We start from the raw sequence: 14,808 nt of genomic DNA, 5'->3' as shown, positions 1-14,808 counted from the left end.
GCACCCCTCCAGTTAGACGAGGGCGTACCAACGGCGCACATGACTCCACTCTTTCCCCCATCACCTACATTTCGGCAGATTGTGTCAGTTGCCAGCAGCCTCTGCAGCTCCAACGGGACGTTGTTGATGCTACAGGAAGTTTACTGCTGATGTTGGCAGACGCAGCGGGCGATCTGAATCACGCTGCATAATAAAAATAGATCCAAAAGCCGGGCTTTAAAAATAAGGACATTTCAGTGGAATATCTGAACTCAGAACTCGAAATGCTGACGTGCAGAAGCCGCTGCGGCTCTTCTCTGGTGGCGTAAAATGGACATTTTTTTATATGCAAACATAGCTATTCTAAATGTTGCTTTGTTTTTAACATTTTGTTGTGACCGCTGCTGTCACTGGAAGTCAGGTGACCCCAGTAGCCAATTAGGGCCTGCAGCGTTAGCGCACGTCCTCCTTGCAGTGGCACTCACATTTCATGTGCCACGAGGAATGTGAACCTGCAGTGGTCACAACAATCACTGGGACCGCAGCGGGGGTGATAGAAGGAGGAGAAAGTAGGCAAAAGCAGGAAAAGCATGTTTCACAAAATGCAAATTTGTGAAAGCAGCCTAGAGGAGAACCCCAGAACGAATACACTTAAAGACAAGCTATCAATATCAGATCTATGGGGTTCTGAAAGCAAACACAGCCCTGTACATTTTGCAGTGGCTGTGGCTGGTACTGCAATTCTCCGCTGCGCAGTCACGTTCAAGGGAATGGGGACCAGGCTGCAGGCATTGCCACTGCAAAATGTATAGCGGTAAACAATGAGGGGAGCGCAGAGCACACCAGGGGTGTCGTGGCCCATCAGTCAGCTGATTGGAAAACCACTTGGAAGACCTGAGCGAGAAGCCCGCGATCCAGCAGGGAGGTCCGTCAGTGTAAATGCTCTGCACAAGCGCCAACGACCTAAGCGGTGACATCAGCACTTGTGCAATCGTTTACCCGACCGTCGGCCTGAGTATAAAGGGCCATCAGACACCAGGGGAGACATAATAGTTCTATCACAGGTAGAAGGACAATAGTAAACCTGCATGTGATTGCAAAGAAATGTGCGGTTCCATTTCCTTAAGAGGGAAGTCATCACCGGGAAGATTCTTCCCTCAGACCAGGCAAGTCATCATGTCAGACAGGAAAACCTGACTTTCCAGACTTAAACTAATGAGATGTAATGAGCTGTTAGAGCAGCCGCAGCCCCAGAGAGGGCATGGATCTGGAAATGACCTCTTCAGACAGCCGCCCACGCTCTGATTATCTATGTGACGTCGTCAAGACTGATCCACAATGGAAGAGCCTCTGCCAGAACATCACAATGTCAGGATGCTTTTGGTTACACTGTAATTACTAGACATTTACGGAGGTTCTAAAGACATTACAAAGAGAAGGGCGCGTTCACACGGAGCTGATCTGATGCAGATCTGCAGGGGATTTCACCGTTACAATTAAATTCATTTTGATGGGGTGAAATAGTCTGCGGATTGGCACAAAAAAAAAATATATATATATTAATCGGCAATGTGTGGACATACCCTGAGAGAAGGAATGACAGGATTAGATTTCTGCTCCATTAAACTAGAAGCCCCCAGAACAAAGAGGGGGGTATTCAGCGCTTGGTGGTCCCATGGGACGCATGGGAGGGGTTTCAAGTCACCAGACGTTCTCAGCAAAGTTAGGGCTCCTTCACACGGGCGTTCCGATTTTCGGCTGCATGAGAAAAAGACGCAAGGAATTTGAGGGGAGAGATTTAAGCTTTGCTAAGCCTTCTCCCTCCTCCCTTTACCAGCTTAATCACGGCAATAGAAGCTCCCCTTGAAGTTTATGGGAGCTGTTGACAAAGGGAGGGAGGTAGTTTAGCAGCGCTTAGGCCTCCTTCACGCGGGCGACAAAGTCGCGTGATTTTGTCACGATGCTACAGATTGCATGTATGATAAGCCCATGGTTTCCTCTGGGTTCCTTCACACATGAGATGTTTTGTAGCATGCTAACCTCGCAGGTCCGGCGATATGCCCGCGACACGCGGGGTTTTGTAGCCCATGCTTCCCTATGGGGCCTTCCTCTCTGTTGCATCGCATGAAAACACGGTTTGCATGCGATGCGATGCAACTTTGACAGTAGCAGATGCTACAAAGTTGCATGATTTCGTAGCATCACATGCGACTTTGTAGCGCTACAAAATCGCGGTATTGCTGTGAGAAAATCGCAGCGATATCGTATGGTGCAGTGATGCGATACCGCTGCAATTTTCTCGCAGCGATGCGATGTCACCCCTGTGAAGGCGGCCTTATGGTTGCAGGACGATTGTGGCCAAAAGATAGGGCAAGGCCTATCTTTTACGGCCGTGCGTTAAAGTGGCCGGCTGGAATCCACAACGCATGTGCGATCTTTCGGCCGGCATAGATTACGAGCTGGAAAATCCAATGCTTCAGATGGCGGCAATTTTGGCCAACATTGTCATCACGGCAATAAAACATTCGGGTGAACAAGGCCTTAACTGCCTGACAGCTGTCAACCGGCAGACCTCTTCCCACAAAGTTCCTCTTAAATTTCCTTTTCGGCTCAATACTAAAAACAGCCATTGGGTCCCGCAGCACTATAGAGGGAGAATCACAGCTTGTATGTGCTAAGATAAGGTGCAATTAGGATAATTCTAAACGAGCTGCAGAGAGTTAATGTCAAAACATTTCTATTCTCCATAGTCCAATATGAAGCAGAAACTGCCTTGCATCATCCTACTTAGTAGGCTCATTATAGTTAATTGACCATTATCATACCCCAACAGGCAGGCCAGATGTTGGCCAAGTTGGGCGCTTAAGTTCCCGAAAGTCATCCAAGCAATAATCCCTCCTATGCTTTCACAAAGGAGTGGCGATCACTCATGGAGGCGGAGCACGCCGAAGATCGCACCACCTACCTGCCTCCAGTAAACAGGCCGACGTTTACAGATGAGGGACTGCTTGATTACACAAGCTGATCGGCGTCTGTTTATCATGCGTCGTCCAGTTTGTGCAGGCATAAAAATCAAATTATGGTCCGTCGTTAAGTCGCTGGCAGCATTTACACTAAATGATTAGAATTAGATTCCCGCGATCCAGTGAGAATCTGAACCGTAACTGTTCCATGTAAAAGAGCCCTTTGTCAGGCATCTGTCCACTAGAACAGAGGGATCGCAAAGGAACTTTCAAAGCACTTTTCTGGACTGCAGTAAATCACCATAAGGCTGGATTCACACAAAGCGGTTTTGCCGCGGAAATTCCGCCTGGAATTTCGCCGTGGCAAATCCGCCTGTGGCCGCTAATCCCGGAATTAGCCAGCCATGTGGACGAGATTTCTCAGAAATCTTGTCCACGCGGGACGGAAAATCCGCCGTAGCAAAGCTGGCATTGCGGTGCGGATTCGCCGGCCGCAGCATGTTCATTTTTTTTTACTTCTTCCGCTGCGGTCACACTCTCCTCTATGGGAGCGCCGGCAGCAGCGGAGAAGCAAGCGGCCAGGCCGATTCAAAACCCGCGGGTTTTGAAGCCGCGCTTCTCCCGGCAGAAATCTCGCGGTTTTTCGCTGCGGCCAAACCGCGGGATTTACGCTCCGTGTGAACCCACCCTAAATCATTATTAAAACCCTGCATGAAAACCACGAGTTACTTAAAACCACCAACAAGGAATGTGAGCCGCTGGTTGTAGGCGCATCCTGTACAACCGCACAGACAGAACCAGCCACTATATGTGTCCACTAGACGCCTGGCCCAAACCGCCAACACTCCGGAATCTCTGTACAGATCTGGCAGCTATAAATGCTGCCCATATATGATGCAAGTATCAGTAACATACAATGCCAACTAGTGAGTTTCAGAATAGAAGACCTGCACTCCGCCACTTACTCCGCTGCTGCCGGTCATCTCTCCTGGCCGTGCGGTTGTATTGGTGATGCAGGTGCCCAAAGTGAACGCTTCTGCTATTTTGAAGCTGGGTTAAAGAAAGCTCAAATTTGATGGACCAATCTGCTGACATGGTTTCAGAAATTACATTTTCGAACAATGCGTGTGCGATATCACACAGAAGCTTCCCGCTGTATGACATGAGAAATAGAGAATGGCACCGCAGCGAGCCCCATCTACCGGGACTTTGGGCCTTAGTCAACCCAACTGAAGTAGCAAGGCTTTCTTTATATGGCACCTACTGGATCACCTGGATCGTCCAGGAGAGATTACCTGCAACGCTGGAGTGTGGAAGCGGTGAGGGACTTGTTGTATAACACCAACTTATGGCACGAGGTGGAGGTACATGCGTACTGACACGCTCTCCAATGGGCATTAACTATTAGGTGACACTTGCACCCTGCGCAGTCAGCATTTATATCTGCTAGATCCCTACGGGGATTGAGGTATTAGCGGTTTGGGCCAGGTGTCTGGTGAATATATAAAGTGAAGCATGGCCGTTTCGGTTGTTGCTTCGACCGTTCTTACTTGCAACTGAAGGTGCTGACTCCTGTAGTTTCTCTCGAACATCACATATCTCTTCCCCTTTGACTTGTAAAACTTCTTCAAGGAAGCTTTGTACTTCTCACACTCTTCAACCACCTCAGTAGAGAGATCCACTATGGCCTGGTAGTGTCCGATGGGCAGGATGAGAACGTGGTCCGACGTCAGGCCACCTTTAGCCAGAGCCACGTAGCACTGCAAGAGAAACCCACACAACAATATTAACGTCAAAGAGGTGCTGTGATCTCCACTAGCCTGCAGGGGACGTAACCCTATTTGTGCAAGGGTCGGGGTCACTTTAAATCCTCCTCAGAAAAAAGACCCAAATCCTACAACGCTTTGTATCCAAGCTCTGTAACAAACAAGTATGACATCTGGTAGTCACTGGATGAGCGCCAGTCTGCATGGCGCAAGCCAGGGCAATGTACTGCAGATGCAATGATGATGAGGAGTGCAGGAAGAGGACTGATGTGCAAGCTACAGACAGAGGAGGACTACTACCTCCAATTCTCTCCCTCCAGATTAAAGCCATTATATTTGAACCCCCTAACCGTCACATTAAAATTGGGAAAACCCAACCAATCATCCATGCTTGCTGCAAACCAGACACTTTTTGGGGAATATTTCTTGACCTCAGTGGCAGGGATGGGGTGTAAAACGTGGCGCTGTGTGAGCAGCTTTATTCTACAGGGACGACGGGTTTTCACGGCCCTGTAGAATACAGCCCAGACACCCAAAAATCAACCTAAAAAAAAAAATTCTGCAAAAACACTTTGCTGCAGTGGTCAGCAATGACTGCTACATCTGCAGGGGTTAAATGGTGTACAGGAGTGATTAGATGAGCAAGGGTTCATCTTTGCACTCTTTTTTTGAGAGGACCCCCATATGTGACGGTTAGAGAGAAAATACATTCTCTGATTGATAATGGGAAAGAAGGAGGGGGGGGGGGGGGGGTATGGAGAAAAGTCCAAAGTACCCTCTCTCCTGGGACAGGGGGCAGACCGAAGACTCAAAGATGGCTCTCTGCTGTTTCACTCATTGCTCCCCCACACTGCTCTGCACACAGACTGAAGTGACTGCTATAAATTCAGTGTTCCCGGCCCCACTTCAAACGGCTTTATCTCTGGCTCTATCGTGGCTACAGTGATGCTTTTAGTATCATTTGAAAGCCAAGATCTGTGTCTGCAGCCTCAATAGAACCTGAGTTACAGCCATTTATAGAATGAACTCTCTTTGGTCAAAACTGCAGTGTCCTCTTTGAATAAACAGACCTTGGAGTAGTCAGTAAGAGGCGGAGAAGGAGGTCTGGTCTATCCAGACAGCGTGACAAGTTCAGGGCCTAAAGGGGCGATGCATGACTATTACAGTCAAGCTCCGCTTCCCCACACCTTGCATTAATTTGCTGGGCCTTTTAGTAGCATTTATATGTAAAGATAAGTGGACAATTCTATGCTCAGGTGGGAGGGTGTATGTAAAGAAAAAAACAAAAACATTGGTATTGTACAACATGGATTGGTTTTTGAAAGGTGGGCGGTTTTTATTTAATGCAAAGAAAAAAAGTCAGTCTACTAAGGCAGTATGTGGATTGGGCAAACAATCAGCCCTCCCCTCCAGTTGTTTGAGCGGCTGCTGTTTAAACCTTTAAAAATCAGGCAAGTTATCAGTCTGGACATCTTCTCCTCCGATACTTACATGTTCCCCAATACTGACCACCAGATGCTTCTCCACTTCAGGACTGGCAAGACAAAACCAGCAGGGTCCAGTAGGCTGTGCTGGAAGGCAGAAGGAAGACATTTATCTACTTTGATCCACTGATGTTGCAGACAGCATACATTCTACCACGGCCCCTCCGGACCGTCACGTGTCAACCTGCTCTTGTCTGAGAGGAGAACCAGGAGAGCTCCCCCTTCTGGTGGTCTTTGATGAATGCTAATGGAGCTGCACGGTGCTGGGCTGTGAGCAGAGGTCCCACTACAGGACGCTAGCCGCTCATCTAGTCTACTTCTGACAATGTGGTCAGAAACCTGCAGACCAGTAGCTGCTGGAGGTCACTCTGTAGGGCTCTGGTAGTGCTCCTCGCACATAGGAGCGGCTACTGGTCGCAATGCTGGTTTGACGCCCTCCTACGGCCCCGTCCAGCTCTCCACGTCTAACAGCCCTTCACTGTTCTGTATTTGCTCCGTGCTCTGGAGACTGTGGACACAGCAAACCTTTTTGCCACAGCACGTATATATAGGATTATCTGTGCAACCTGATTGAGCTGCAGTTAGCGGCTCATGCTACTAGTAGTGACAAGGATAGTAGCAAAACGCCAAACTAAAGAAGAATCGGCCGGGAAGGAAAAGGAGAGTAACTGTAGCCATCATCTGCACATTCCCATGCTGTGGCCCCTCCAGTGCACCCGTTGTCACCTTCATGTGCAGCACCCAGGAGGAACAGATTCTCATCTGCTTCCTAACAGGACAGATTGGTATCCTTGAAGTGTAAGTGACTTCAGGTTATACTTTGAGGCTTAAGTGTTCCCTTTGTTTTTTTTCAGTGGTGTAATTAAAAAACACTTTCTCACTAGCTTAAAGGATGTCCACATTACCACTTTTACATAAAAATACATTACTTATCCTGTATGGACCCGGGGTTACATCAAGTATTATACTTCAGAGCTGCGCTCACCATTCTGCTGGTGGAGTCACTGTGTACATACATTACTTATCCTGTACTGCTCCTGAGTTACATCCTGTATTATACTCCAGAGCTGCACTCGCTATTCTGCTGGTGGAATCACTATGTACATACATTACTTATCCTGAGTTACATCCTGTATTATACTCCAGAGCTGCACTCACTATTCTGCTGGTGGAATCACTATGTACATACATTACTTATCCCGTACTGCTCCTGAGTTACATCCTGTATTATACTCCAGAGCTGCACTCACTATTCTGCTGGTGGAGTCACTGTGTACATACAATACTTCGCCTGTACTGCTCCTGAGTTACATCCTGTATTATACTCCAGAGCTGCACTCACTATTCTGCTGGTGGAGTCACTGTCTACATACATTACTTATCCTGTACTGCTCCTGAGTTACATCCTGTATTATACTCCAGAGCTGCACTCACTATTCTGCTGGTGGAGTCACTGTCTACATACATTACTTATCCTGTACTGATCCTGATTTTATAGCCTGTATTATACTCCAGAGCTGCGCTCACCATTCTGCTGGTGGAGTCACTGTGTACATACATTACTTATCCTGTACTGCTCCTGAGTTACATCCTGTATTATACCCCAGAGCTGCACTCACTATTCTTATGGTGGAGTCACTGTGTACGCACATTACATTACTTACCCTATACGGATCCTGAATTAAAGCCTGTACTCTAGTTCAAAGCCCTCACTCACAATTCTACAGGCTTCAGTCTCCCAGAAACAAGGCTTGCTGCTGTTATTTGCATTCTGGGACAGGATGAGGCGCTGTACAGTAATCCCATGCAGTAACAAACTAACTGCAGTTGAATTATGGGTTGCTGGGGTAATGCCCCGTGTACACGGGATGAGGTGTTGGGCAAGCGATGCCAACACTCGCCCCAATGATGCTGTTACACAGGAGCGAGTAATCACTTGCAGCGCTGCCAGCAGGGAGGCGAGAAGGCTGGGGAGCGCTCACCCCGACAGTCTCCGCTCACTTTAAACAAATAGTTGTTCAGAAGTGAACCGCTGCTGCTTACACTGAACAGCGCGGTATTCAGCTTTCTGCATACAGAGACGGAACAATTTTCATTCCGTCGCTGCATGCATTTATATAGGACACGGGGATTTGAACAACTCTTAACACTAATCGCCCCGTGTAAACAGGCCATAAGCCTCTTAGAGTTATGACGGATGACACGTTTGTTATTGCAACCAGCAGAACAGTGAGTGCAGCTCTGGAATGTAATATAGGGTGTAACTCAGGATCAGTACAGAATAAGCAATGTAGTATAATGTATGTACACAGTGACTCTACCAGCAGAATAGTGAGTGCAGCTCTGGGGTATAATACAGGATGTAACTCAGGATCAGTACAGGATAAGTAATGTATGTACACAGTGACTCCACCAGCAGAATAGTGAGTGCAGCTCTGAAGTATAATACAGAATGAAAGGGTGCTAGTGCAGCGCTGCATCCAATTTTTTCTCTGCACAGCCAATCAGTTGTGCAAGAAACTTCAAATGGCTCCATACAAGTGAACGCTACCAGCATCCTGCACAGCCGGGGGGGCCGAAGAGTGGCTATGCAGAAAAAGGCGGGGCTCACACCGGTGGGTTTTGAATTGCGGATTCTGCGATCAGCATCCGCACAGACAATATGCAGAAATACACGGGCATGGACGGGCATGAACTTTCACTGGTTCACTTAGATCTGTGGGCAGAAACTCTAAATTCTGCAAGTGGAGGAAAAATTGCAGCCTGCTCTATTTTTGTGTGGATTCTGCGCAGACGGCCTCCATGGAAGTCAATGGATGTGAGCGTTCCGTCGCCTATATGAAATTAACTTTGCCTATGAGATTCTGAAACGCTCGCTACTTCAAAAGGAAAATAGATAGAAGAGCCGGAATGCCATCTGGAGAGAAGCGAGAGATCTTTCTTCCGTGTGGATGATACGCTGTGCACTGCGTGTATCTGCGATCATTCGCAGCTCCTTTCCTCGATGCATCGCAGGTCTTCCACCGAGGAAATCCGCATGCAGAATCCGACCAGTTCGTGTGAGCCCAGCCTAAAAACAGTGAATGGGACGCTAAACCAGCACTGCAGCCCCTTCATTCTCAGAAACAATGGGGGTCCAAGAGGTCAGACCCACACTGATCATTAAAGGGATAGCATATCCGGGTGAAACACCTCTTTATAAGATGTGAATATCCCTTTAAGACCGCTATTTTACAGTTATCGGGCAAATATCATCCCACTTTGTAAAGTGAAGTCACTCACGGTGTTTCTTTGGCTGTTTCGTCTGCTGTCCACCCCTCCCGTCCGAATGACGTTTTTTCCCTTGCTGCCTATTCAAGTCAAAGAAAAACTGCTGAGCCGGCTCTTCCTGTGGAGATTTAAGAAATAAAGTAATTAGTCGGTGTCTGTAACAATGAGAATAATCTAAATTACACTTGTAATCAGTAATTAAGCAAAATGTCTGAGCAACGTTAAATCCATTAGGTCAAAAGGGAAGCCTTGTAAATAACTAGATGCTGTGTCGCTACAAGCCAGGGCCTTCTGGGAAGCCAATGCCAGGGAGAAATTAATTAGAACTGCTCGGAAACGAGCCAAGATTAATGAAGAATCAAATGGCTCAGAACATTGTATGGACATGCAAATGGCTGCCATCTAGTGGAGGAACAGGGTATAACTCACACATGACCACACACATTTCTGGAACACTGAAGCTATTGTGAACAGGAAAGAAAACAAACATATAAAAGTTGGAGGTTTATTAAAGCGGCAGTGAGCGACCGACAGCTACAAGTGTTAATTACACATCTCAGGGGCTCTGGTCTCAATATAACCTCCGGAAGATACAAAGCGGCAACAGAAAATTAGACGGCTTTTAAGTTTGTACATTGAATAAGAAAAAAGAAAATACAACAACATTCCCTTAAAAAGGGACACCAACATAAACTTCTTTCAGTTGTGTGATATTAGCTCTAACAGTATCGGCCATCGTGTTCTTTGGCGGCCAGGTCTTTTGCCACTGATCTGTCAAAGCATTATAGATTTTTCAGCTACTCTGCTCGCATTACATGGCCAAAATATGCGGGCCTCGGCCCGCCCGAGCCCGGCCCGGCCTCGGCCCGCCCCGCCCGCGGCCCGCCCTCGGCCCGGCCGCGGCCCGCCCCCGGCCCGCCCCCGGCCCGGCCCCGGCCCGGCCGCGGCCCGGGGCCCGCCCCCGGCCCGGCCGCGGCCCGCCCCCGGCCCGCCCCCGGCCCGGCCCCGGCCCGGCCTCGGCCCGGCCGCGGCCCGGCCTCGGCCCGGCCTCGGCCCGGCCTCGGCCCGGCCGCGGCCCGCCCTCGGCCCGGCCCCGGCCCGGCCGCGGCCCGCCCGCGGCCCGGCCTCGGCCCGGCCTCGGCCCGGCCTCGGCCCGGCCGCGGCCCGCCCTCGGCCCGGCCTCGGCCCGGCCTCGGCCCGGCCTCGGCCCGGCCTCGGCCCGCCCTCGGCCCGCCCTCGGCCCGGCCTCGGCCCGGCCTCGGCCCGGCCTCGGCCCGGCCTCGGCCCGGCCGCGGCCCGCCCTCGGCCCGGCCTCGGCCCGGCCTCGGCCCGGCCGCGGCCCGCCCTCGGCCCGGCCTCGGCCCGGCCTCGGCCCGGCCGCGGCCCGCCCTCGGCCCGGCCTCGGCCCGGCCGCGGCCCGGCCGCGGCCCGCCCTCGGCCCGGCCTCGGCCCGGCCGCGGCCCGCCCTCGGCCCGGCCTCGGCCCGGCCGCGGCCCGCCCTCGGCCCGGCCTCGGCCCGGCCGCGGCCCGCCCTCGGCCCGCCCTCGGCCCGGCCTCGGCCATCAGTTGTGTGATATTAGCTCTAACAGTATCGGCCATCGTGTTCTTTGGCGGCCAGGTCTTTTGCCACTGATCTGTCAAAGCATTATAGATTTTTCAGCTACTCTGCTCGCATTACATGGCCAAAATATGCGGGCCTCGGCCCGCCCGAGCCCGGCCCGGCCTCGGCCCGCCCCGCCCGCCCCCGGCCCGGCCGCGGCCCGCCCCCGGCCCGCCCCCGGCCCGGCCCCGGCCCGGCCGCGGCCCGCCCTCGGCCCGGCCTCGGCCCGGCCTCGGCCCGGCCTCGGCCCGGCCTCGGCCCGGCCGCGGCCCGAGGCCCGCCCTCGGCCCGGCCTCGGCCCGGCCTCGGCCCGGCCTCGGCCCGCCCCCGGCCCGGCCCCGGCCCGGCCGCGGCCCGCCCTCGGCCCGGCCTCGGCCCGGCCTCGGCCCGGCCTCGGCCCGGCCTCGGCCCGGCCGCGGCCCGAGGCCCGCCCTCGGCCCGGCCTCGGCCCGGCCTCGGCCCGGCCTCGGCCCGGCCTCGGCCCGGCCGCGGCCCGCCCTCGGCCCGGCCTCGGCCCGGCCTCGGCCCGGCCTCGGCCCGGCCGCGGCCCGCCCTCGGCCCGGCCTCGGCCCGGCCTCGGCCCGGCCGCGGCCCGCCCTCGGCCCGGCCTCGGCCCGGCCGCGGCCCGCCCTCGGCCCGGCCTCGGCCCGGCCTCGGCCCGGCCGCGGCCCGCCCTCGGCCCGGCCTCGGCCCGGCCGCGGCCCGCCCTCGGCCCGCCCTCGGCCCGGCCTCGGCCCGGCCGCGGCCCGCCCTCGGCCCGCCCTCGGCCCGGCCGCGGCCCGCCCTCGGCCCGCCCTCGGCCCGGCCCGGCCTCGGCCCGCCCTCGGCCCGGCCCGGCCTCGGCCCGCCCTCGGCCCGGCCCGGCCTCGGCCCGCCCTCGGCCCGGCCCGGCCTCGGCCCGCCCTCGGCCCGACCCGGCCTCGGCCCGCCCTCGGCCCGGCCCGGCCTCGGCCCGCCCTGATATAGCGGATCTTATACGATTCAGGACTTCTCTGTTCCTCTCGCCGTCCAGGGTATACGCAGCAGCTTTCGCCAGCACCACAGCATCAATCCTCCTCCTATCAGCTTCCCTCGTAGTCCGGCTCTCACATCCATACATGGCTTTGGGGAAACTGGTGATTTGCACTATCCTGCGTTTAGTTGCTATACTGATATCCCTACTTTTCCAGATTTTGTCCGTGTTTAGTATTGCCCTCCACCCCAATTCTATCCTATGTTTTATCTCTGACAGATTCTCCAGCCTGGTCAATTCTTGAGCCAAGGAAGATGAAGTCTCGCACGCATTCTATAACCTTGTTGATTTGAATTTGGCCATTTTTTGCAGTTGTCATAATTTTAGTCTTCTTTTAATACAGGTAGAGGCCCATTTCATCACTTTCAGCTTTAATCTTCCATATCAGCTTCAGACCGGCTTCTGTTTCTGCAAGCAGAGTTGTGCCATCCGCATAATACAGATTGTTGATGTTTCTTCCACCTATTTTCACCCCGATTTCCAATTCGTCTAGTTCCATTTTCGACATGACCACTTCCACATATAGGTTAAAACAAGAAGGGTGAGAGGATGCAGCCCTGTCGGACGCCTTTGCCAATCCCAAACCAACAGCATGTAGGACTTTTTCATCCCATCAAATACCGGACAGGATGACAAGAACCAGTTGGACCCCATTATAGTGGATTAGGCCCATCATAAAACTGAATAGTTCCACCAGGGAAGTCCGTTTTCCTGCTCTTGTGCACGGGCCCATCAGTCTCCCTGGATACACATACAATACTACAGACTGTCATTTCCCTGTGTCTTGCCTGCCCATTCTCCGGTGGGCCGAGAGGGACGATTCAACATTTTAGAATATCACACTTTGCCCACAGCGAGCATTACTGTGGCTTCTGGAAGACATGGCAGATAGAAGCACAGCGGGTCACAGGTCAACGCGGTTACATAACATGCCCGTGGCCCACTTCTATCATCTCTCAGTTGCAGGCAATCTGCAAGTCTCCCTGCATTTCAATAGTTTAGAAAGCCGCTCCATGTAAGGTTACTGGGTGTGCAGAGCGTACAGGAGTTTGTGTGTCTGTGTTATAGATTGATTTCTTTCTGTATTGTTTGATGTAAAGCTATCATGAATCAGATGTTGCATCCCATACACTGCCATGCCAAAAGTCACGGGACAGTAACTAATATGTAGAACTCCCTCTAGCTTGGGATAGTGCAGCAACTCAACGTGGTGTTGATTCCATAAATGGACAGAAGACTTTTGGTAAGTCATGCTGTCCGTAAAGCTCCACAGCTCCACGATACGTATAGGCGAAGGCTCTTGGGTACGAATGGACTTGACCACATCCCATAAATTCTTCATTCGGCTCATGTCGAGCGAGTATACAGGCTACACCATTTGTAGGAACTCTCCAGAATGCTCCTCAAACAAATTCTGGACAACTTGGGTCTTCTGGCACAGTGCTTTAGCCGGCTGGAATATAGCATGAATATGTTGGTATATGAAGTCCATGAAAGGCTGCAAACGGTCACCAAGCAGTGAAACTTAGCGGGCGCCGATCAATGACGTGCTTTAGGTGGACCAGTGGACGCAACCCATGCCATGAGAACACAGCCTACACCAGTATAGAACTACCACCAGCCTGCACAGTGCCCTGTTGACATCTGGGGTCTATGACTTCATAGGGTTATTGCCTTCTGGGAGGTTTTCCACTGTGTGGATCACGGAATGTTAAATGGCCTCACAACTTCTGAAATAGACTTTCCCTATCTGTCTGGGGCAAGTCCATTTCAGAAGTTGTGAGGCCATTTAACATTCCGTGGGGGAAAGTCTGGCACCCGCTAGCAGGCCCTGCCCGAACTTCAATTCATTTGGTCATTCCAATCCTCCACCTACTAGTTCAATGAGATTATTTTGCAGATGACAGGGCAGATTTAACCCTTTCCAATCCACTGTCTGACGTCTAAAGACATTATGATTTAAGGCTGTACAGCTCCGATGTTGGTAGACATCCGTCGGGGTTCTCTTACTGTATATTGCCAGCCTCTCTGCTGTCAGAGCCTATCCAACGTGTCACCTCATGCAGTACTGGCTTTAGCCAGCATATAGCGCCATTGTATAACGGCAGAAAAAGAGCGAGAACCAAGTTTACGGCATAGATACGGTACCTGGTCCAGAAACAAGCTTACAACACAGATACTCCTGTCTGCGCGGTCTCTTTCCAAGTCTCTCTCCTACCCCGCTGTCCTGTGTTGGAGTAGACAGCAGTGATGCCTATCTCCGTGTGCAAGGAAGGCAGCAACTGGATCTCATCTGGGGCTGGAACTTTAGACGGGCTGCCAGCGGGCTTATTCAGTATGTTTGGTGTCCCGTGGCAAGTCATTTTATGCCGCTTCCCGATTAGATAGGCACGCTACTGTGATACATCCCCCCTCTGGCATCCCACTGTTCTGGACGTGTGCATGTGGTGACTGCTTCTGAGAGAAATCTGGTGAAAGGTGGTTAGGACTCACAATAGTGGATTATTACTGGAGGCACTTTGGGTGGCCATGGGTGCCCTGGAGCCTTGGGCCGCCACCCATACCACCATTATAATCTGCCATTGGTTACCCCCTTCCTTCACTCCCTCCTGTTATCTTTGTTACTACAGAGACTTCACCTGACAACAGGCAGTGGACAGCACATTAGAAGAAAGGCAGCCCCCCAGTCACCAGCACTTTGGAGGGATTTTTCAGCGCAGAAACCATTTAAGGT

The 14,808-nt window shown here is 52.4% G+C and overlaps 1 protein-coding gene across 2 annotated transcripts in view; it reads right to left on the bottom strand.

Annotated features, from left to right (window-relative positions):
- The window catches only part of CWF19L1 (CWF19 like cell cycle control factor 1), a 44,920-nt gene that overhangs the window by 12,234 nt on the left and 17,878 nt on the right, over positions 1-14,808 (bottom strand). For both annotated transcript variants that reach the window (XM_066590519.1, XM_066590520.1), the window contains 3 exons: positions 9,475-9,580; positions 6,200-6,279; positions 4,493-4,702 (listed from right to left, as the gene is read on the bottom strand). In XM_066590519.1, coding sequence (XP_066446616.1) covers positions 4,493-4,702; positions 6,200-6,279; positions 9,475-9,580 — 396 coding nt within the window. The remainder of the gene's footprint in view (positions 1-4,492; positions 4,703-6,199; positions 6,280-9,474; positions 9,581-14,808) is intronic.

Source organism: Eleutherodactylus coqui, chromosome 2, assembly GCF_035609145.1.
Source record: "Eleutherodactylus coqui strain aEleCoq1 chromosome 2, aEleCoq1.hap1, whole genome shotgun sequence".
Classification (NCBI taxonomy): Eukaryota; Metazoa; Chordata; class Amphibia; order Anura; family Eleutherodactylidae; genus Eleutherodactylus; species Eleutherodactylus coqui.
This window is presented reverse-complemented; position numbering and strand designations above follow the sequence as displayed.